The 24106-nt window shown below is 41.6% G+C and overlaps 1 protein-coding gene and 1 long non-coding RNA gene across 16 annotated transcripts in view; one reads left to right on the top strand and one right to left on the bottom strand.

Annotated features, from left to right (window-relative positions):
- Window positions 1-24106, bottom strand: part of LOC103479767 (protein tyrosine phosphatase receptor type F) — a 245748-nt gene that overhangs the window by 10551 nt on the left and 211091 nt on the right. For 10 of the 15 annotated variants that reach the window (XM_008434405.2, XM_008434400.2, XM_008434407.2 and 7 more), the window contains 8 exon segments: window positions 2575-2753; window positions 5107-5392; window positions 6857-7011; window positions 8053-8172; window positions 15362-15537; window positions 15693-15816; window positions 20670-20767; window positions 22433-22465. In XM_008434405.2, coding sequence (XP_008432627.1) covers window positions 2575-2753; window positions 5107-5392; window positions 6857-7011; window positions 8053-8172; window positions 15362-15537; window positions 15693-15816; window positions 20670-20767; window positions 22433-22465 — 1171 coding nt within the window. 15 annotated transcript variants of the gene reach the window in all.
- Window positions 6935-8147, top strand: LOC103479766 (uncharacterized). The gene is made up of 3 exons (XR_535979.2): window positions 6935-7027; window positions 7289-7455; window positions 8060-8147. It is a non-coding gene; the product is annotated as an uncharacterized LOC103479766 (long non-coding RNA).

The following is a 24106-nucleotide window of genomic DNA, read 5'->3' as shown; positions in this document are numbered from 1 at the left end:
TGTAGCAGAGCTGGAATCAATGGTTCGCCTCTCATTAGCTTAGTATATTGTTGGCTTTTCTTGAAGGCGCCGGGGTGAAGGGCACTGGAGGCCTCCGTTTAGTTTTTATTCATGCCCGCGTTTTAAAAGCGGCTTAATTACACAGTGCTGCTGGTGCACACAACAGGTCCCCGCCCGGATGTCTGTCTCTGCCACGATGTTGGGAAGGGAAATTAGGAAGGGAGAGTAGGAGGAGATGGGAAGAGAGAGAATAAGGAAGAAATAAGAAGGAAAAGGGGAGAAAGTGAATATGGAGAAAAGCAGGAGAAGGGAAGAAAGACTTCATTACAACACTCCTGCTTCAATTACACTATTTACACAGCAACAAAGGAGGGTGGGCCTCTGCAGAGCACCTTCTTATTAGCAGCAGAAAGAAGAGGGGGAGTTGGGAGGTGGAGAGCGGAGGTGTCATCTCTGTCATGGCCCAATACGAAGCAGAAGCCCATATGGATTAAATGGCATTTCACGCTCACTAAATCCATCCCTTCACTTAAACCACAGAAGAGCCAGCTCTGTCTGTCACTCCCCGCACTTATAGAGATATAAAACAGAGTGCTGGCTTTTCATCTTCTTCCCTCTAGGAAGCAATTTGGACTCACAGAGCACACAGGGACACGCACCATGGCGGCAGCTCAGCGGACGAAAAGCCACATCGACAGGGCTGGGAATGACTCTTGCAGCTGGATGCTGCMGCCGCTTTCATCCGCTCACGTACGGCTCTGTCACCTTAGACAATCATTCACACCAGAAAACAGGCCTGGTCCAAGCTGAGTTGGGTCTGGATACTTTAGGACATTGGTTTTTAAATTAAAAGCTAAAGGTCATCCCTTTGAAATTAAAACGATGAACGTTTAGAGCAGTGTGAATTTCCAGAGTTTTTCCAGAGTTCTCGGTTCTTCASTTATGAAATACTAAACTTTTCCAAGAGGAAAGGAAGGAAGGTATGACAAAAGGGAGGACAAATGAAAAGGTCACAAGGCAGGRMRGTGGGATGATGGCAATTAAGGACTCAAGAGAGAGATTAAGAAACAGTAACAGAAAAGTCAAAAAAGTATAGAAGAAAGGGATTTGATGGAAAGAAGAAAATACAAAAAGAATAGAAAGTGAGCTAGGACACATGCATGAAAGACACAAGAAGTAATAAATGGAAACAAGGAAGGAGAAATTTTGGTTTTGAATAAGAAACAAAGGTCAGGAAATTATTTTAGTTTTGAACTCTCATTCTAAAACCAGACCTGGAGAAAATTCCAGACTTTTCCCGGCTGCATTAAAMCCTCGTCTCATCCTCTTCAGATGATGTAAAACCCTGCAGTTTTTCCAGGCCGAGTCTAATTGGAAAGGTTAACACAAAGCTGACTGCAACAGTAGTTCCAACCTCTGGTCATACGTCAAAACTGAATGACATGTCTGCCTTGCAAAACTTTAGCAAATTACTCTAATCCTCAGCAGGCAGAGAGGATTCAGAAAGAAAATCAAGTCCTGCATTACATCYTGTTTGATAATCATACAGAAGAAATGCATCTCTGCTGTGAAGATGAGTTTGATCAATGTCTAAATCCTGTTTGGGATTATCAAAGGAAGCCGTTTCAGCCAGACTGGCTCCTGTCAGACATTCCTCAGCACCCTTATCTTAACTTTAAAAACAAAAAACACTTAAAGGAAGGAGCCACACACTTCACAGCTGACATTTCATCCCTTTGTCTGAGGTATGCAGGATGAAGGTAGCCATTCGTTTTATGAGAGGGAAAAGTGTGAGCGATTGTTTCAGATAGGGGCGCCAACAAAGCTCTGGAGATGATTCACGCCTCTGAATCATCGGGGAGGAGGGGGGGCGCTCTGAATCATTGGGGAGGAGGGGGGGCGCTCTGGTTTTGTAGATACGAGGGGAGAAAGTATTTAGTTGCAAGCTGTAATCAGTCAGCGTCTGCCTCAAGTTTATGACTCAACAGAAACTTCTTTCCTTTTGAGGTCTGAAAAGCATCAATCATCASTTTCTTGTTACTGAAACAGGCTTTGAACTCATAAAAAGTGAGTCTTTTTTTTTTATTTTTTAAGCTTCTTGTTTGTGCAACAGAATAAAATTATTGCCACAAAAACCTCTTGGACCAGTTTCAATAGCAACAATGCTCAGCCTGCAGCTCAGTTTGAGCCAGTCACTGAAGTTCACCCAGAAACCTGCAGAATGTTTCCACAGGGTCGCTGCACGTTTCCCCAACTTAAATTTAAGACTTCCATAATCCACCTCGCCTCGTTTCATTTGGCAACTGAAGCATGTCAGCRGCAAAAACTAACATCATTCAGTCAACTGATGATAAATKTACACTTATCCAGGATAGATGCAAAAAAGCTTGCTAGCTTACAAGGATTTATTAGAAGCAAGTTACCAGTAGTCTCAACCGTCTYGAGTCAACGAACATAATGAATATGTCTGACTAAAGCATTTCCTTGACAGAAAAGTCCTAGACATGGSTTACAAGAATATATGAAACTAAGTGGTCCTGCCTTCACAAAAAGCCATTTTTAATCTTTGCTGACCTGTAGCCATCAATGAAGCTGGCGTTGATGTAGTCGGAGCCCTCAACACCACGGATGGGCTGCAGGCAGACACGGGTGGACTCAAAAGGCATGATGTTGACCAGCCGGTTCTTGAACTTGTTGCAGGGCAAGTTGGCGCTGATGAAGCGTGAYGTGTGGGCTTTGGAGTTGGCCAATCTCTGTTTGATAAAACAAAGGAGAGAGGGAAACTGTCAAGACAGGGAAACAAAAGAATGACACGAAGAAGACAAACAAGAACATTTGAAACAACATTTCCTGAGAGGTGAAAAGCAAACTAAACAGCCCACTTAAATCCACTCTAATCAAAAACGAGTTTGACTAYSTAAAAAGTCTGGTTCTTCTGGGTAGATGTGAATGTGTAATCGAACTCTGATGCATACCAGAAAAGCGAACTCTGGTCCACCTACACACATAGGTCTCTGTCCAATTGAAGTGAATTCTGGTCCAGTTCAAATGCACATGTGAATRCCAAGTAGACAGGAGAACGYTCCAAAAGCAGGACGTGGTCTAAAGGCGCAGGGCATTATGGGGCATGCACACTCAAAACAAATTCAAGAGTCTAAGGCTAGTGGGAGAAATGGCTCATGTTTTTTTTTTTTTACAAAAGACAAAAAATAAATTCTACAACCACTAAAATCCGACACCACTCCATTTTTGCCTACATTTTGCAAAGAAGGAAGTTGTGTTCCTGTCTTCTTCTGGGGTTTTCACATTGTTTYCTTCAGTGGTTCTTGATGCAGTGCAACCACAGGTGAGAGGGTGAACACGTTTTTCAAAGGGTTTGGTTCGTTTGGCATCGTGCAGCRTGAAAGCGAACTGCAGTAACTGAAAATAACAAATGCTGCAACTTTGGTCCCCAATCAAACAAAGTCTACTGGACTGTCAGGTGTGAAAACACCCAGTGTGCGCTGTGGATATCGACAGGAAGTGTGGCTGACTTCTCTTCCCATTAAGTCCCAGTTTGCTTGCCGGACTGTAGGCGTCATAAGCACGATGCTGGCAGTGGGCAGAGAGCAGATGGACGGCACAGGAGAGTGTATGGACTGTCATGCTACTGCAGGAGACGGAGTGTGTTGTGGCCAGACTGTGGGGGGGGATGCAGGCCGTAGCCCCACACGTACGCCACAATCGTCCTCTCACTCTTTCATTTTTGCTTGTTGGCAGGAGTGTAGATGCTATTATCACTTCAAACAGAATGGATCATGGTCGTAAGAGGGCTAATGGCAGGGACGTGCTGCGAGGAAAGTGTGTAATAACMTCATAGTCGATGGCTATTGACAAAAAGGGTATGTGCGYCGTGTTACGGCGACCTTGAGGACCAGCAGGGGTGTATAYGCGCRAGTGTCAGTCATTTTGTAATCGTCACCGGGTCGATGTGTTCACAAGTGTTTTGTTCTGGCTTATTTAATCCTAAAAGATGTGCTGAAGATGCTCCTGAAGCCTCGGTCCCAATGTCACGGAGATTCCTGAGCATCGGCTCATTTGGTGGATTGTGGARACTTGCAAAAGTATTCACACCCTTATGAATCACAGATCTTATTTTATTATATGTTTTACAAGTTAAACTCTGCTTACTCCTGATACCCCTAAATAAAATTCAAACAGGTGAATGCAGCCTTTAACAKGTTTTCTTCTGAGATTGAGTTGAATTTAACTACATTTCATAAGYTTTTACCATCTTTTCTCTCTACTGAAGGAAGGCAACTCCACAGCAGATACCTCCCGTTACATTTTCAACTGTTACAGTTCACTTTCACACTGCACTGCGTCAAATGAACCAAACYCTTTGGAAAACCTATTAACTCCCTCGCCTGTGGTGGCACTGCACCAAGAACAACACAAAAGCCTCAGAAGCAGAAAATGTGCATGACTTCCCTGTTTGTGAAATGTAAACAAAAGTGAGACTTTACCAGTAGTAGGGTTTCTCTTTTGTCTTTGGCAAAATACCACGAGCCATTTCTCCCGCCAGCACCAGACTTGAGCTTTTGTGTTGATTGTACTTACCCAGAATGCCCTGCGCTATAGTCCACTTCCTGCTTTTGGAGCAGTCTCCAGTCTGCCTGGCGTTCCCATATGCATTAGAACTGCTTCGGAGTTCAACCAAACTGAGACCTACGTCTTTAGTTGGACAGAGTTTGTGTTTTCAATCTGCGTCACATCTCCCCAAACGAACAGGGCTTTYTAGGCAAATGAACTGAAGTTTGGTTAAAACAGACTAAACAGGGCTGGTGTGAATGCACCCTAAATGATACACAGGTCTGTAATCCAATCACCATTCGGGTGATTTATTAAGGCACGGGGTTTTATTTAGGAKTMAAATTGTACCCTTTTCCTCCCACTTCACAATTACACACTACTTTGTGTTTGACTAGCACACAGAACCTCATTAAAATAGACCAAACTTCTCAAATCTTATCCCGTTACAGCATCTTCAAATGGGAATGAGTASTTTTACAAGACACTTTAAATGCAGCAGCAGGAGAAAATGCGTGCATGGATATTTTTAAACACCTTGAACTCCAGCTCCATGGCGGTGACCGTCTCCCCGGGCGGCGGCTGGGTGAGCTTCTGGATGTGGGCGTACAGGTTGCGCGCCGGCACCTCTGTGTTGCCGCAGGTGGCGGCCTCCAGGAGGGATTCGTGGATGAAGATGTACTGGTCCTCGGTCTGGACCATGTAGTTCCTCTGGGCGCGCATGCAAGTCACATGGCCGTAGATGTCCACGGTCTTCTCGTGCTTCATGCGCTCCAACATGGCGTCGATCACGATGAAGCAGCCGGTCCTGCCAACGCCCGCACTGTCAGAGGGAGGCAGAGGGTGGCAATTAATGCCATTTTCACTGAAGCTACATAATCATTACAATGTGGCAGAAAGAGCTGTTCAACTTAATGAATAGAAAAGCACCAGATCCACTTATAATCCTGATGTGGGGATGAATTTCCCAAGTATAATACTTTTTTTCAATGCTTTGAAACTGGATATTGAAGACAGACTGAAAGGTTACGGTTTGTAAATGTAACATTTCCAACTTGGCCTCTCCACCCCTTCCCTGTTGAGTAATGCTGTTGTCGATGTCTATTGGAAGTGGGATGTCTGCGCTTGAAATTAGGTCATTTTTCACCTCTTTTTTTGGAAACCTCACCCAACAACAACGACAACTACGCTTCATCTTCTCTGTGTTCTTTTGCTCCTCTTAGTCTGGAAAATCAGATATCCGGCAAAGCCAATAATGCCAAATGGCAGCACATTTTGCCAGCGTGCATCATGTCAGAGGATCTAAATGGAGCAAATGCAAAAATATGCATACCTTCTGGATTGTGGTGCATGACTCTGTTCCTGTTTCCRTTCACAAACAAGTATAAATGGACCTTTACATCAAGCTGGCTGCAACATACATGCGGCAAAACAAACCTGAGGCCAGTTAAAGGACAAACACTGAAGATGAGACTTCAGTTTTGTTCTTTCCAATGTGTGTTTTTTTTTATCATAACATATTTAGTAACATGTTTAATAGTTTCAGGATTTTAGTGCTTCATTTCATAACTTTAAACATGAACAAAAAAAAATGATGCAATTATATTTACAACCACAAAATGGATTTTCTTTAGGACGACCAGTGTAGAGGGGAATGAACGCAGCTTAATGACGCACTTTTCAGATGATGATGGCAGCATCATGCTGTGTTAGATGTTTTTTATTTTATTTTATTTTTTAAGCCTGCCAATCACTCTCAAAAGCCATGCATCCTTTTACGCACTGCTTAAAGTTGGTATGTCACGTGAAAATATTCCTGTAAATGACATTAAAGTTTGTGGTTGTAATGTGACAACCTTTGAAAAAGCTTAAGGGATGTGAATACTTTAGTAAGGCACTGCAGCAAGATGTAAACTCATTAAACTAGCACTACTGAGTTAAAATAAAAAGCACTACTTTTTATCACAATACAGAACACTTTCTTATTCTACCGGCTGCTTATGGTACATTTTATTTTGGTAATGTATGTACCAAAAAAAAAAAAAAAACATACATTACCATTACTGCTTTATTTATGACTTTAATCTTTAAAATATTATGCAGAGACTTGAATATATGTGCAGTGCCATGCAGACGTATTTCTACCCTTTGAGGTTTTTCATATGTCGTCGTGTTAGAACCAACAACTGGATTTCATTTGGCGGCATCACAGTAAAACGGAGCTGAACACAAACKGACACCACACTTCTCTCCAGTTCTGAAACCAGTCGTCGGCCGCTTCACCCACCTGCAGTGGACCACCATGGGCCCGGCGTCTGGAGGATTGCAGGCCTTTACTCGCCGGAGGAAGGCCAGGATGGGTGTGGGATACTCGGGCACGCCGTGGTCAGGCCAGGCCATGAACTGGAACTGCCTCACCTCTCTCTTCTCGCTGGAGCCGTTCTGTAGGAGAACCGAGGTGACCGCGATTAGACACGGCGGATATTAATTGGCTGCTTTTTTGAGTTTTCATGCTGGGAGGCATTTCTTTTAGCATGAAAAAAAGTCACGCTGCTTCCTTGAAAGGAGCTGTGCAGTTGAGATTTGAAAAGCACAAGTCGGTCCAATTCTATGTCTTTTCTCTCACACCCTATGAAATTACCCAGCACTGTTGCATGCTATTAACTTTGTCTCTTTCCTCTAGGTTGATTTMTTTCTTTCTTCCTGTATGTTTCTGCAGCTATTCTGGGCTCAGACCTCTCATGTGCAATTACCGTCCCAGCCAACCTCATGTCTTGTTTATGGTTTGTTGAAGGGTTTCAACAAATTATGTTCTGGACTGACTTGAATGCAGAGTTCACACAATTTCCTACAGTAAAATTCAACCACTTTTCAAGAMTTTTCAAGGTAAGTTTTCAAACCTTYCCAGGGCCACACATTGGAGATAAAAATAACACTAATGAACTAAAGAAGACAGTTTCAATTCTCTATTATATAATACCATTTATTAGTACTAGTAATAATATTTTGTGATGGTATTCTACATTCAACAGCAGAGACAAAGTGAACTTAAGTACAACAACATTTTATTWAAAAAAATCTGAAAAGTGCTATTGCTAMGTTTTCTGGAATTTAGCAAATGCAAATAATTTTGATAATTCTCACTGAACTAAAACAAGATAAATTTGATTTGATTTGACTTCAGACAGAGAGAAAATAGTATCTTTAAATCGCTTTCCAAATTTAGGCTGCACTTTATTACCAAACTGCCCAGTTTGAAAATCATACACTCTCAAGACTTCATGCAGAAATCAATCACTGATTTAAAGCCAATAAAAAGCTCCATCCACACGTAGCCTACAGAAATAATGTAGTTTCCCATATAACAGGAGGCAAATTAAATATTTTACTGCTCAAAATGAATAACACAGTTTATGGAAAACACTAAATGCCCCAGCCTTCAAAATGTGAGGCAAGAAACATGCAGATTATGCAGGTTTTTACCTTGTAGAGGGCAAAGGTTCGGACGCTGTAAGTTGCCAGCTCCACAGTGTCCAGCATCGTGACCTGGATCATCCCGTACGTCTCTGTTCCTCGTGACGGCCAGTACTGGTCACACTTCACCTGGCAGGAGCAGGAGAGGGAGAGAAAGGGCTGCTAACATCCGATACAAGGCGAGACAGAGGCTGTGTGGGATCACGCTGATTAACAAGGAGGAAACATTAAAGAGGTCACATCAAAGGCCCTGTCCACTGTCTAATTAAAAGCTGAAAACTCTGAGTCTGCTCCTGTATCACAGAAACAACGTATASCAGTGAATCAGGCTTTTACACGCGCACTCATGTGTGTCTCCATTTGAAGCGGGGTTTCAGACGGGTATATTAGAAAGGCCCACTTTGTCTCTAACCGGCCTCTGATCATTTTTAATCAGCTAATTGTCCGGTGGTTTGCAGCCCCTTTGTCATCCGTGCTTTAGGGTGCATTTCTGATGGCCGGATTGAATGAAGTCTAAWTGCCTGGTTCTGCCTGTAATGAAGGGGCAGCACCTGGATTTGTAGGACATCCCGTGATCGACCACAATCCTCAAGGCATTTATTCTGATTTTATGTCATTATATAATTTTGAAGTGAAAGGAAACTCAGTGGTACATAAATTTATGTACCTAAAAATAAACCCTTAAAATATAATTTTCTTTAAAAGATTAAATTATCCTGCTAGGACAAAATTTAATACCTATGATTAACAAATTAAAGGCMAATTTTTTCAATTCTGTCTATTTTTGCATTTTTCTTTTCTGCCAGGCAAAGGTTTGAGTTGCACTTAAGCATCTTTATTGCACAATGTGATTCTAAGTGGTCGAGGCTAACTAGCTGCTAATGCTAGCTAGCTGACTAGCTTTTTTGTGTCCACCGTGAGTAAGTGCAAATTTATCGCTGGTTGGCTGGAAGACTTTCGAACATTTCTGAGGAGATATTGGTCTTAAAACGTCTTAAATTTGAGTTGGTGAAACCTGCAGAAGCCCTCTAATACCCCTAAATTAAATCAAGTGTAACCAGTTGCCTTCAGAGATCACCTATTTAATAGAGTTTGTGTGAGGAAAGGACTGTCGTTTTCAAAACCACCACATGGGACCGTTTCCAGAAATAATTTCATCCACATGGAAACACTGAAAAYGATCCAAAACSCTGTTTTTACTCCCCCTAACCTGTTAAGTGGTGCCAAACATGGAGTATGGGACATGGGCACAAAGCCTCCACATGACGTCAGCAGTAAACACAACAAGAAAACAAGAATAGTGAACAACTAACCGCGAGTGGAGTCCTTTGTAGAACTTTTTAATGAGGTTCTATACTCTCTTCTGACTGCAGGCACAACCTGTATTTTATTTAGGAGCATCGGGGCAGAGAGGATTCAAATGCACCCTGTACTTTTTGGATCTATAGTGGTGGCTCAGGAATAGAGCAGGAACACCAAATATGGAGGCTGCAAGTAAGTCTGCTGGGACCATTATCTGCTCTTTCTGCCCCCTCTCCAGTCGGGTTACTGTAAATAAAGGCCACCGCTTCCACTGCCCAATTATCCTACACTTTCTGTTGGTCTACCAGATAAAATCCCATTAAAGTTCAAAGGGTGCGAATACTTTTTAAGGGCAACACACGAGCAGAAGTGGACCTTTGATTTGTCTCTCTGCTTTAGCAAGGAGACGGCAGGATTAGAGCAAAGATTGAAGGCTGCTGTGATCTCCACCTTGACATGAACACGACCTCCTCCTCCTCAGATTAATGAACCGCATTACTGCATGTTAGAGGAATGTTGCAACGGTTTTCAAAAGGCAATGACGAGGCATCTTATGGCTCAAAGCAGTGCATAGATCTGCACAATCAATTTCCAGTTCGGTTTTACGGCCACCAGCAGCAATCCACCAATCCAGTTCAAAGAGATGAGCCACATCATTATCTCAGCATTTGAAGTTGTTTGATTGGCGTCGCCTCTCAGGATGTTTTCAATACAAAACCATTCCTTGTTTATCCTGACAGACGTGTTTTTACAACGAAAAACAACTAAMTCTTACCAAGTATTTGCTAGTTTCTACTGCTAATAAGACAAAAACTAACTTACAAGAAACACAAGAAATTCCTTAATATTTGAGAAAAAGCACCAGTTTTACTGGCAGGTTATTTCACTCATAGCATGGGATAAATGTCGTGCTATAAGTGAAATAATCTGCCAATGGAACCAGCACTTTTTCATCAATTTTAAGGGATTATTAACTTAAAACAAGCTCATTGCTGAAAAGTTTCTTAGAATTTAGCTTTGTCTTATTCCTGGTGTACTAAGATGTTTCCACGATTTTCCGTGTTTTTGCAGCACAAGCAGCAGTCACAATTCCCAGCGTTAAATTTGCTCTGGACGAGTAGCTACAAAAACAGGAAACACTTGTAAATGTGTTAGAATAAGGAGTCGTTATAAACAGCTGCAGGAACAAATAAACCCCCMAAAAACATAAATAAATCAGAAAGCTTTTAATGCCACAACTGCAGGGACTAGAACGTAGAAGGCATTGATTGGGACGCGGCGCGAGGAAAGGGATGTGCCGCGGGGTGAACTAATCGCATCGACGCTACAGAGCTGAGCTGACATTTGGAGGCACTTTGGCTGCCTCGGCGAGCTGCTACAAATTGACAAACAAAATGTGCTAAAATTCTTCTGCTCACATTTCACCTCCCCTGGAGACAGCTCCCATTCAGAGGCGGAGGCGGYGCTCCGCAGAAGAGAAACTCAATTGAGTGATGGGGAACTGCTTGCACCGCAAACATATGGATTGGCAGTCACCTCTGTAATGAATATCTCTGTGCTGTCTGAGGTTCGGTGGCRTGCACTCGCTCATACTGACACACACAGGCTGCGCCGTCGTCCACCTCCGCTTTGAACTCTTCTTCTCGGCCTTTTGCAGAAGCCGCAGACCTYTGATCTVCACACACTCGCACACGCGCAGTGGCTTGTACCTCTGGTCTGATTTCAACCCCTGACCTTTTAAAGTTTTACTCTCTTGTAATGACGRTGCAAGAGGAAGCCAAAATCTGCCTGCTGTCAGATCGCATCGTATTTGTTCAGCTCCAGCAGTATTTGGCATAAAGCATTAAGTCTTGCTGGTCGCTGGAGGGTTGACTCATTCGCTCACAGTATGCGTCCGAGGGCATTTTTCCACAGAGAAGTGAGCAAACTATGAGTAATTTATGGAAAGGAAGTTGAAAAATAAACATCTCCTCTTGGTAGCTGTGCAAAGAACCTTTTGTTAACATTGCAAAGTCAAATAATGGATAACACTGAACTTTTTCATTTTTATTTCCACCCTTAAAATATAGATTTTTTTGACTTCAGTTGTAGAACTTCACTCTGAAAAATGTAGAAAAATCCAACCTTTCTTTAATTTTAATCAGGTGATCAAGAAATTTTTAATTAGTAATCTATGCTTTTCTTTTTTTTATGGGGCATGGAGCAGCATGCAAAGACTAGCAGCTCGTCTACAGTGGCACATATCTACATTCAGAGGAATGCAACTTCCTGTAGCCACTGTTCAAAATGGGAAAGACAAGAGAATGTCTGTAAATTACTACAAAAATATCTAGTCATCTGAAATAGTTCATATTTACCGTGAGTAGACTCACTAAAAACACCAAAACAAGATCTATATCCAGAGTGCCAGTCATTGTGGGAGGCACCACAAGTGACATAACCTACAACAAAAATTAAAAGAACTAAGAATTCAGCTGCCTGTCTCGTTATGAAATTATAAGACGTTTAATTTTATTAGCTACTTTGCGAACACTGTTTATTTGCAATGCGATTTGTTAAGATGGTTCCACTTATTAAGTAATGTTTTCTGTGCCGATGCAACTTAATCAGCCTAATCGGCTGTTGGCAGTGTTGGCGGTCTCACTCTGGAAAGTCTTTAAGTCGCGCAACAAACATTTAATTGTTATTTCACTAAACATTTTCTCTTCATTAGAGTGACGGCTTTAATTGTGTTTCATAGGCACAGCTGTTTACAGAGTAACATGATCTAAATAATGCATTAAAAAGCTGAACAGTATGGCTTTTTGCAACATCTGGTTGAAACTGGGATTAGCCACAGTCGTGCATTTTGGAATCTGATGACTGTTTTCAAAATGTGAGATTTAGCTTTTGTTTGACGCAGAAAATTTATTTCTGTCCTTATTTTGTGACTGAAAYATTTTTTATTTTTGTCTTTCTCATAGCAAAGATAATTTTTCAAAATTATTTATTGTCTAATATTTAATTTTTTTTCAATAAATAGTATAAATATAGAAATTTAAATTTCTATATTTCTATATTTAAAGTTTTTAATGTATGCTTAAGACAAATTTTAATAAATTGTTGTATTTCATTTTTTATTTTCTATTAATTTATTTAGTGTATTCATTTTTATTCTTGTGAAATTTTTACATCTCGAAATATTTTAAGAGTTATTTATGTGTTTAATTGTGGCACATTTTGACTTTAATACAGCACTGAACAATAAATTAATTCAATAAAATAAATGCAAACATACAATGAATTAAAATTCGATCTATTTTTATTCATTTTAATTATGTATTCAATATGCCATTTAAAATTTTTGATAATTATTGATAGAATAATGTTTATTCCATATATGTGCTTTCAGTTTTACTTATAGTATYACATTTGTTTGACATGTAATTCAAGTATTGCATTGTGGGAGATTTGACCAGCCAGAGAAGATGATTCAGCTCATTTGGTTTAGTTGTTTTGGAGCAGAAACATCTAAAATATGCAGGACTTGTCTCATGTTTGTTTAAACTTGACTAATCCAGGGATCAAAGAGAGACAGTCTGKCTGTAAATTGCCTTTCAGACACACTTCATATATAGAAAGGCATCTGTGAATCCGCCTGTGTGCTCGCCATGAAGCCGATGTGTAATAAAAGTCTTCTGATCAAACACATCCGCCCTGAAGATATTCTCCAAGGTAAAAATAAAATGAGCTCTGCTCCGCGGAGCTGGAGTGTGGTCATAATTTACCTAAATGATTGATTGCACTGATAGCGCTGAATTAAAACAGATGAKGGATTTTTTTTGTAGGAGGATGGGAAACAATTTAGGTATCTACTTTGACAAAACAATTACTTTCCTGTAGCCTCTGTGTAGACGAGGAGGAGACGAACTCCAGGTGATGATCCTCTCCTGGAAAACCACATCTAGGGTTTTTCAAAATGAGCTTTTTCCATTTATATTTTCTGTTACTTGTAGTTTTTTTTATCTACTCTGGGGACTCCTTCATTAGGGCGCTGTGCACACACTAATAAAGCACCGCATACTGGCAGGACTTCACGCTGTCTGTTTTCCCCCCATGGAATATGCTGAGCATTATTTTCCGATGGTAATTAAATAAATCCGTTCCAGTTTGAAATCTCAAGTTGTCATGCGCTCATTTGTTTTTTTTGCTTTTATTAGGCGGGGATGTGTTTAGCGCTGTGGGGCCACAATCCTCTTTAAGCTTCAACTTTAGAAATCTGATTAGAGCTCTTCRACTTTGGAGGACCAAATTCAGAAAGAGCAACACAAACGAGACTCTGCGACGCCTTCGGTGTAGCGTTACAAAAATAAGCAGGCGGCAATCCAATCGAGAGTCGAACTCCTGGAGCCGTTTCTAAATAACGACGGAGCTGGTGCTATAATGAAAGTCTAAAAATAACCACAATGTGCTTGTGCGCGCTGTAATTTGGCTGAAAATGTGCTTCCGTTCTGTAGAGGGTGTTGCTCTCGTGTGCAAAGTTGCATCTCTACCTTCATAAGTGGCAAACAAACAAACAGGAGAGAGATGGAAACAGCAGCAGTTCGGAGCTGCAGCTCAGCGTTTCTTCACATTCGGTGAGATTTTATACAGAACACTGCGGAGCGACACCGACCAGACAAAGTGGACTTTGAAGTTCTGCTGACTTTGATCTGGTTGACAAATCCAGCCTTAAAGAGGGACCTGGTGTCTGTGTGCCTGCAAACCTTCTCAGGTGTTAAGAGTCCCTCTGCAGAGCTGAGGCAGTGTACACCGATATGGCTGGAAAGCTTTCAGGTACTCTGGGGAACAGCATGTTCTGTTGGGCTTTCCCTCCAGTCTTAAATCCAGACTTCATRCAAACTTCTTATTATGAAGTTCAGTTTCTTTACAGACTGAAATTTCAAAAAAGTCAAGGGAATTTTTGTTTACAGTGGACTGCAGTTTACCCCCCACAGTTCAATAATGGCACTTTTTCCCCCCTGCTAAATATTCAAAAGGAAAAGCCATTTGGAAAACTGGAGTACCTGGGCGCAGTGCTATAATATTGGCGGATGTTTACAATTCAACTAATGCAGGTCGATTTAGTCCATTCATTTGCATTGGTGCTGATTGGCTGCGGGCGAAAAACAGTAATAAACTAGGAATATATTTAGCTTCTACAGCACGTCTATATTTGGTGTTTGAACTAATAAAACAGGAAGTTAAAAGTGTTTTTAGGGGAGTCAAGTAAAGAGGGTCCACTGTGATTCTGAATGTCTGTCCCTTAGTTAAGGTTTAGTTATCTGCATGGCTCCACAAACCTTTATTCAACAGAACAGTGAAGCTTGCCTCCGATYAGGTTCCTCCACTTCCTTAATGTCAACAACAAGCTGCATGACTTTTGGAGGCAATTGGCWACTCTGGATTTTATTTAGGAATGTCAGAGTAAAGATGGCAGAACACTGCAAAAACACAAAATCTTACCAGGTATATTGTGTCTAGTTTCTAGAGCAAATATCGTAGTAAATAAGACAAAACTGCCTAGAGAGATATAAAAGCTAATTTTAAGATATCAATTCTTTAACATTGCTGAAAAAGTACTGGTCCCTTATTTCACTCATAACAAAACATTTTCTCGTGCTACAACTGGAATAATTTTCCAGTGGAACCAGAACTTTTTCAGCAATATTAAGAACTATTAAGAAATCTTGGTGAAAAGTTACTTCTAAGCTAGCTTTGCCTTAWTTCAAGTGTACTAAGATATTTGGTCTAGAAATTAAAGTAAAAAAAAAAGTGTATGTTTTTTTCAGTGTATGGTTATGGTCTGCTTTCTTGTTGGAATACAAAGGGAGATTGCTCTTTATGGAAAAAAAGTGTCACCTAAACTAATTGCTGACGTGAACTTGTGAGCATTTTGTCGTTGATCTAAATGGGTGAAATCAAACCTCTAACCAGTCAGTGCMTAACTGACCAATGAGGGAAGTGATGGATTGCTCTCGACGGTGCTTCTCCTTACCCTCGACTTCTCCTCCAGCCTGGTCATCATGACGATGGTGTTGGACCTCTGCTCCCACACCATTCTCCAGAAGTCGCTCAGCGTCTCCGGCAGAGGCCCCTGAGTGGCGATGTATGCGTTCTGCTTCCTGTAGCCGTCGATGTAGTTGGCGTTGATGTAGTCGCTGCCTGGAACAGCTGCAGCAAAGAGGGAAAAAGTGCCAATGTAACAAAAAAAGTTATGAGGAATCASACTGAAATACCTCTTAGCGCACGTGAAGTAGAGTCTAAATAAACAACTGGCTCGCTCAACAGCAACYGGCGAGGGGTTAAGTGCCTCCACGAGCTCTTACCATCCACAGAGGTGAGGACCACTCTGGAGTGGTCATAAGCGATGACGTTTGCATAGCGATTCTTTGGCTTGTTCACTTCCATGTTGGAGTTCTCCCAGGTAAACTGCTGGCCCGGATCGATGGACTGAGCGAGGACAGGAGAAAGAGGAGCAGAAAGCAAACAGCAGGGAGACAGAGACAGAATGATGATGAGAAAGAGACGGGGAGGTGGGGAGGGGGGACAGGAGCACAAAAGGATACTTGAGTTTTACGTCGGCAGAGAAATGGAGGGAAAATTGCTCTGCTGTCGCTCAGCCAGCAGAGGTGAGCTCCGGACTGCAAAAACCTTTTTACCAGAAAACACTGTTTACCCTCAACATGTCTCTGAAGATTCATCAGCTAGCTGGAAAAACCGACATAATGCTGCTTATCCTGCAGCTGCTGCTCCTGGATTATCAGGTTAAGGGCTTGCTTGACATTTGATGTTATTGATGCATGTTAATGAAGAGAAACCTCCAATTGTGCTGATTTAAGTCGCTTCCAAAAAGGCCATCACCAACAGCCTGAAATCTAACAATTTCATTGCTTCTTCTCGTCTAATCTTTCYATTTCTGTYGCCCTTCATGTATTGTTGTTCCGCCCGTTCTCCCGTTTCAGGCAATTTTCTCCTTGCGTCATTTGACTCCTGCAGAAGAGGGACGGTGGACTGCATACTTATTGATCCTGGGGAGATATGTGATGGCCTCCCATCCCTTGTTGGATAATGTCACAATGTCTCTCGCTATGCAGCATCGATCCAAACTCTTCCTCCTCACACCACAACCTCGTCTGGTGTTTCCACAGCAAATCCCTCAGCAGCAGCAGCTACAACAGCTTTGAACGACGCAAGAGTAAAATATTGCAAAATCGTATGCTAAGCATGCTGGGAGAACAGGTGAACTCGATGTGAAAAGATCCCAGTTTGATCACATTAACCTCAGAGGTGCATATCTTTGAATTATAATACCATTGAAAGGCTCGTTTTGTTCAGTATTTCAATACGAAAAAAGTAAAACTCGTATCATTTAGAGTCATTGCACTCKGGAGTGATATATTTCAAGAACTTTTCTCTCTTTATTGTAGCATATAGCTTCTAAAACCCTAAAACTCACATTGCCAGAAAATTATGATGTTATACAGGGCCAATAAAATTGGCTTTTAACATTTAATAGTTATGTTATGACCACATTCTGGTCTAAAGATCATGGGGAAGACTGCTGACATGACAGGTCCAGCAGACAGTCGCTGAAACCCTCTGGACGGATGATAAGCCACAAAAGGATTGCTAAAGAAGCTGGCTGCATGCTGAGAGCAATGTATTCAAACATATTCATGGAAAGTTGAGTGGAAGGAAAAATTATGGTAGAAAAAAAAAGGTGCATAAGCAATGGGGATAACAGCAGCCCTTTTTTTTTCTTTTACTCACATTAACACATTGCTGATGTCTCTAGAAGCACCACATAATCATACAGCAGTATTCGGTAGGCAACTTGGGGATATGTGCCTCGCCCAAGGGCAAAAAAACATCGAAAAGAAGCTGAAATTGAACTCTCATGTTTTAGATTTCAACCATTCATGCTTTGCTTCACAATCCACAGCTGACTTAAGTCTGCAGCCATGTCCGCTTTTCTTTCCACTCAACTTTCCATCAGTTTGCTTATATACAACACTCCAGCCAGCAGTATTTCAGATTAAAATAACGTGTTTGCTGTGAATTTTCATTCGCTGTAAGTTGTGATATTAAAAATGAACTGAAATGACTTGAAATATATCACACTGTGCTAAACAAATCTGTGTGATATACAAATGTTCCTTTTTAAATGGAGGGAATTTTTTCTGACTCCGTTTTTTTTTTTTTTTAAAGATGAACCTGCACTTTCAGCTATCTCACAAATCAAAGGTAGTCAGATTTTCTCTGTTGACTTTTGCATTAAAACTGCAGCAACAAATGTAGCAACATGCCCTGAAAACTGCTTCAGCCCTTCTGAAGTCAGCGTCTACGTCAACATATAAAATGTGAAGAGTTYGTACGCTGCAAATCCTTCGTCACATCTACAAATTACTCAGCCGTGTGAGTGGTGGGGGTCGAGACCCGTTGCTGCTGATGAGCTCAGCATTGGCAATTTCTGTGCCTGTGCTCGGCACCGTGAAGAAAAAGATTTTATTTGCTGTCAAAATGTGTCATACTCATTTGAGAGCTTGGTGGAGACAGCCGGGCGCACGAGAGAGGTTGACAACTAGCAAACAAGTTGGGTAGAAAAGGTGAGGAGCAGATGCCTAAGGTGCTCCCAGTAAAAAACTGAAAATACTTTTAAAGGAACGTAATGATGGCTCTATGACGACTGCGGCGTGAAGTTGCTCCTGGCAATCTAAAAGAGACTGTCTGGGGACTTGCACCATGCCTGATTGACAAATTCTGCTCATTACCCAGCGTGTTCATTGCTCAGCGTGTTGCGGACTGGAGTCGGCGCCGCGGAAACCAAGTGTCAGGCTGCCTAAAGTGTCGGGGGAGAGGAAGTGGCGAAGCCTCTACAAATTTTGCGCCTTAGGGTACGGCTCGATGGGAGCAGCCGGCGAACGTGACTGTGACAAAGCGCCAGAGTTCTGCCACGGCGCCTCGGCTGGCGCGGAGACGAAGGGCCCATCTGCCGGGCCATGGAGGGGGTCTTCCCCGGCTYGGGAGGACTTTTTGCAGGGACGGGAACAGAGCCGGGCTGATTGCCCGCACTCATTCAGGCTCCTTTCTGTGGTTAGGTTCATTTAAAGGAACTCAACGGGCCGGGAGGGCGACGGCCTGGAGAGGCAACACATAAACCCGGTTAATTGAGTGCAGGGGTTTACCACGGCCTAATAACCTCTCTAGCTGGCTGTTAATTTCACAGCAGATCACAAGAATGAAATAAAAAAAAAAGAGGGGGCAAATAAATCAGAATTAAAAAATTTACTTGATCCGAATAATCTTTGCATAGTTTGTCCCACATTATACACATTAAACCAATTAGGGTTTGGTGTATGCTTCGGTTTATTTCATATTATTGGATGTTTTTCTTGTAAAGTGCTTTGAGATGACAGTTTACTGTTAATTGGCTCTACAGAAACAACATGAATTTCCMCTGGAATTCAAAAACAACTAATTATAACAGCAAAGTGACCAYAGATCCATTTTTAGAGTTCTTCCATTAAACAATATCAGTTTTAGTAACGTGTAATCTCTCGTTTAGAAATGACTGCTTATTGGTTTCACTGCTGTCAATACTTTGTACAACCAGGTCTGAATTTGTGGTCTCCTCTTTTCAGCTCAAGATAAAAGTTTTCTATGRGTTTTTGATCTGGACACCAGGATGGGGGTTGATTTTGTGAACCACTTCAAAACCATTATCATCGTGATAAAAGCCTAAATAATGACCTACAGCCAGTTTTCAGAGTGGAAATTTGCTTAAAATACATTTATTTAAAAAAAAAAACCCTCCAAAACAAAACAGGGATTTAGTTAATAATTAGTTTTTATGTTATAATTTTTTTGCCCAATAAATAAACTAAGTCATATTATTATTAGACTTTATACTAAAGTTTGAATTTTTGCACAATTTTGTGTTATTGCAATAAAAGATTAATATATTTTAACTCTTTTTACGCAACTTGACCAGSCTGCTTTGGACGATAATTAGTCATTAGTGTTTTGCAATCCTGYTTGTGTGTTTAAGGACAATATTCTAAGTTACTGCTGGCAGACAGCATATTTACAGTGATGCAAAAAAACTCAGAAAAACTATTTCTGCACACATTTAGGAAACCTTTGATGTTCAGCTGACCAAGTCAACCTAATTAGATTTGTTAGCTTCAACCGTAGCAACAGTTATGGGCTCGTTTGGGCATCTTGACAAATTCATTTCTTATTTAATCTTTGTSACAACATGTTTAACAGCTTTATAGTGCTGCTACTTTCTTTAGACCAAAAGGCAGGAAAAGTCTTTCTTGGAAGAGAACTGGGCCTTTGTGAGATGAAATGCTAATCCACTAAAAAGCAAAGTATGAATTTGAAAAACCTTTCAGCATGTTGTTAGAAATTACACAGCAGGGAATATCTGTAGCTCATTTGCASCTTTTTGTAGCTGCGCAAGTGTACTTAAATAAAAWTKTACCTATATTTTTCAATTAGATTATGCTATTGCAATAGAACGTAAATTTACTCCAATAATACCAATAATTGTGGCCAATGCTGTTAATGTTATTCCTAGAAATATTAGACTGCAGCACAACTTTTCTAGACTTAGAAACATCGGTCACAAGCAGGGAAGAACACGAGCACGAGATAAAAGCCAAGATCCACAACYTTTCCGACCGYCTTGTTGGAACCAACATTTGAGCAGCCCTGATTAGAGCAGACAGATCCAACAATCGGAGCAAATAAATAAAAGACAAATCGTGTTTTTCCGTATTCAAGGACACCTCTCTGCTTCATCTAGCCATGCTCAGAACCCCAAACCAACTATGTACCACTTTAAATGCAAATTTGCTCCCTCCCCCCCTCTTCTTCTTCTTCTTCTTCTTCTTCTTCTATTTTTTTTATTCTTTCTGGTGAAGAAGAACACTGACAACAGATAATCCCTCACCGAGTTGCAGCAGAGAGACCTCCTGCACTTCCCCCCACCCCTCAGAAAAAAAMCCCATTCTTCTGGGAAGCAGCAAGACGAACACAGATTGCTTAAGCGACTTGCCACCTGCTAGGTTTGTGAAAAAGCATCTCGCAGCATTTAATGTAAGTGTTGGTTTCCTAGTGGGTTTGGTAATAGAGTTGTGAAAATGACTGAAGAACGTCTATGTAAGAAGTCTCCCATAACCCATTAGAATACATGCATATGAGATCAAAAAGGGAAAAAAGAAGGTTCCTCGCTGATCGTACAAGGAAACCCATTTATATACTTGAAAGAGGAAGAATCAGGAAAGCTTTGCTCTTACCTCATACTCCTGGGAGAAGCGGAGGCCGTCGTTGGCCTTAAGTCTCTCTATGTGGTCAGCCAGGTCAATGACAGGAATTGGTGGGTGTTCCCTCATTCCTGGAGGAAGGAGCAGAGAGAGAAAGAGTGAGAAACGGCATCCAACCTGCACAGACACAAACGGTCGGACCGCGGGGTGAGTGAGGCTGCCGGTGGGACCATGAGGTGGCTGTGACGGTGAGGAGAGTGCAAGATCTTCAACAACGCATGAGGAGACAGGAAAACAGGCTGGTGACATTTTGGTGATGTCGTCATGCCAAAYGAGGGGGACAGAAGTGGGACTGGCACGGAGATGCACATGAGTGGAGTGGGTGAGCATGCTTCTTGGAGGAAGCGTGAGGCAGACATCTCTCCGACCGGTGGTAGAGGTGGTGGTGGTGGTGGAGACGCAGCAGGAACTCACAAGCCTCTGCAGATCAGACACACTGTCACTCCGTACCATGAGAAGGGAAGAAACTGACTGGTCACCAGCCAAAACCCATTTCTTTGAAATCCCTTTCCCTACAATAGGATGTCTTTCGGCCCCGCCTGGAGCGCTTGGGCTGGATTAATTTCAAACAACCCCCCCTGCTGCTCTCCAGCTTCCTCATCGTTGGGTTATTGGATGATTTATTGCTAATCTACCGACACAAATTCACCCTGTGCTTCTGAACTTGGAGAGGCACTTAAACGAACTCGCAGTTCAGGCCGTACATTTTTACATGCTCTCATCTCCGGCATGGATATTACCCCATTTGGGCTTTTACTGACGAAATTTGGACAGCTCTTTWTCAGGGAGAGGATRTGACTTTGATTAATTTTAATAACAGAAATTGGGTTCACAAGTTTGAACTTATGCCAGTAACCCAAACCTCACAAGAACTGTTGTGGAACAAATAGAGATGGATAAATTTAAAGCCCTTCTGAAAACCCTATTGAAAAGTTAACTCCATAAATAACAATTCAGAGTAAATTTATATGCTTATTTAATTCCAAATTAAATGCATGTTCATTGAATATATTTGTGATATCATCCTTAAAAGAAGAGCTGCGTAAAACCTTGAAATATATAAATGACCTTCAAGCGGATTGATGATGGGTGTATGTAAACATCTGACTGGCACTCTGTACATTATGAGTATATTTAAATGAATACAACACATGGACAACCTGTGAGGTTAAACCATGGATTATTGTTAACCTCACACAGTGCAGACACTTTAAAAGGGTCTTTAGCTGAGCGCATCTGTGAGGTCAAGGGTCACGCTTTCAGGTGACAGACCTTTGCAAGCTTTTTATTGCATTAATGCTAATGGCTGATGGCCACTTTACAAGATGAGGCCCGACCCATTACGCAAATTTAATCTTATCTCACCGAGGGGCCACTGAGCGCATTACCATCAGTGTGCGCGCGGTTGTGCGCGTCTTTTACGGCTACGTTTTTGGTTAAATGGAGGGTGAAGCCATTGATAACAAGGCTAATGTACAACAAGCGCAACTGTCCGCACTGCTCAACTATCCATGAAACCATGCAGGCCTCTGCTGCCGCGTCATAAAGGTGATGTGGGAAAGTTCACAGCCAGTGGAAGGCCATTGGCGCATCCTTGGAGTGCCAGAGGCAACAAGCTTGTAAGCTTGTGATGTCTGTCGGGATTGCATCGGGGGAATGGGTTCACGAGCGAGCGAGTGAAGAAGAAAAAGACTGCATGTGTGGGAAGTATGCTGTAGGTGAGAAAACGGACTAACTTGGAGTGTTGGGGCAGYGATGAGTGCTGGGACCTGTTGAGAGAGGAGAGTAAAAGCAGGGAGGAAGAAGAAGACTGGATCAATGGAGGCGGCTCAGGATCGGACTCTGGCCAGGCTGGATCTGGACATAACCTTTGGAGCTCGTTAACTCGGAACAGCAGATGGTGATGACCCATCTCTGGGCAATTTGGCCAGCTGAATACAAGTGAAACAGAGCTCAACCTAAAGAAACTCTCCTGTGACGGCATGTATAAAGTCATGAACCACTGACTAAATGGAGATACAGTATTTCTACAAATGTTTAGACCTTTTAAAGCTTTCCACAGCTTGATTTATTTGGATTTTATGTGATACGCCAACACGTAACTGGAAAATTATGAGTCAGTACTTTCTAGAGCCACTCTTTGCTACAACTACAGCTGCAAGTAGGGCTGGATGACATGGCTGAAAAACGTATCACGACATAAGCATTTTGTATTAGTCAATAATGATAATTGTTTATTAGTTTTTTTTTTATTTCAAGTCTGTGAAATACTGCCAAACTAGTGGCATAACTTTCTTGTTTTCTGCTGCAGTTTTCGCTCAATGGCGTTTATTATTTTTCAGCAGTTATGAGGCAATTGGCAAAACCTGGAACTCAACAGGTTGTTGCTAGGTAACCACAAGTTACTCCACAGGTTGTTGCTAGGTAACCAAACAGTGAGAGAGTTAGTTGATGCCACCAGGTTTTATTAGCCAACAGTGAGAGGTTGAGCGGCTAAAACTCTGGATCGGAGTTCAGTGAAACTACTGAACATTCTACCGGACGTATTTTCTATTGATATTGATCACGTGTCTATCGCAATATTGTTAAAGATTTATCGGCCAGCCCTAGTTGCAGGTCTTTCTGAATGCGTCTCTACCAACTCTTAACATCCCGTTTGTCCGTTCTTCTTTGTAAAACAACTCAAGCTCAGACTTCATGGAGAGGAACCACGATTTCTGCTGAAAACGATTGATATAATTAGGTCTGGACTTTGGTCTTATTTTGAAACCCACATAGCAGCCAGAAAAGAACATTCATATTGCATTTGAATAAAAATACAGACAGGTACGAGTGTTTGCAGTCAGACTAATACTGAACATGAATACTGCAGCTGAAAACTGCAAAAAGGAGGCAAACAATAATAAAAAGACAGGCTAATTTGCTTTATTATAAGAGCTTGAAAACATCCTAAAAGGCGTCATTAAAAGAGAAGTGACTGAGATTTAACAGAAATTGTACCTTTCTGAAAGGACTCAGTGGGTTGTGTTTGTTCTTTTCCAAATTGTGGCAATAAAGCGTGGAACGCTAACCAAAATGACACCTGCTTTGTGCAGAAAAGAGGTAATTTCATAAGCTGAAATTCACCCTCTCTGTTTCTCAACTCGCTGCCTCAATCGTCCTCAATTTGCAACAACTCTAATTTGAACTCTTCCAGCTAAAACGGCTGCTGATGACCAGCCCATGTACACAGGGATCATTTTTATTTCAACCAGAAAAACACATTTGCTCGCTGTTTTGTGCGAGGACTTTATTACAGATATAATGATTAAGTCAAATTAAAATTACTATGAATCCTTTCGGTTGCAAACATTGCTTTTCAGAACAAAATGTAATCAAATAGCAGATGCTCAGCAGATGCTTCATTTATT

This window comes from Poecilia reticulata, linkage group LG17 (genome assembly GCF_000633615.1).
Source record: "Poecilia reticulata strain Guanapo linkage group LG17, Guppy_female_1.0+MT, whole genome shotgun sequence".
NCBI classification, from domain to species: domain Eukaryota; kingdom Metazoa; phylum Chordata; class Actinopteri; order Cyprinodontiformes; family Poeciliidae; genus Poecilia; species Poecilia reticulata.
The sequence above is the reverse complement of the archived record's forward strand: the minus strand, read 5'-3'. Positions and strand labels throughout refer to the sequence as shown.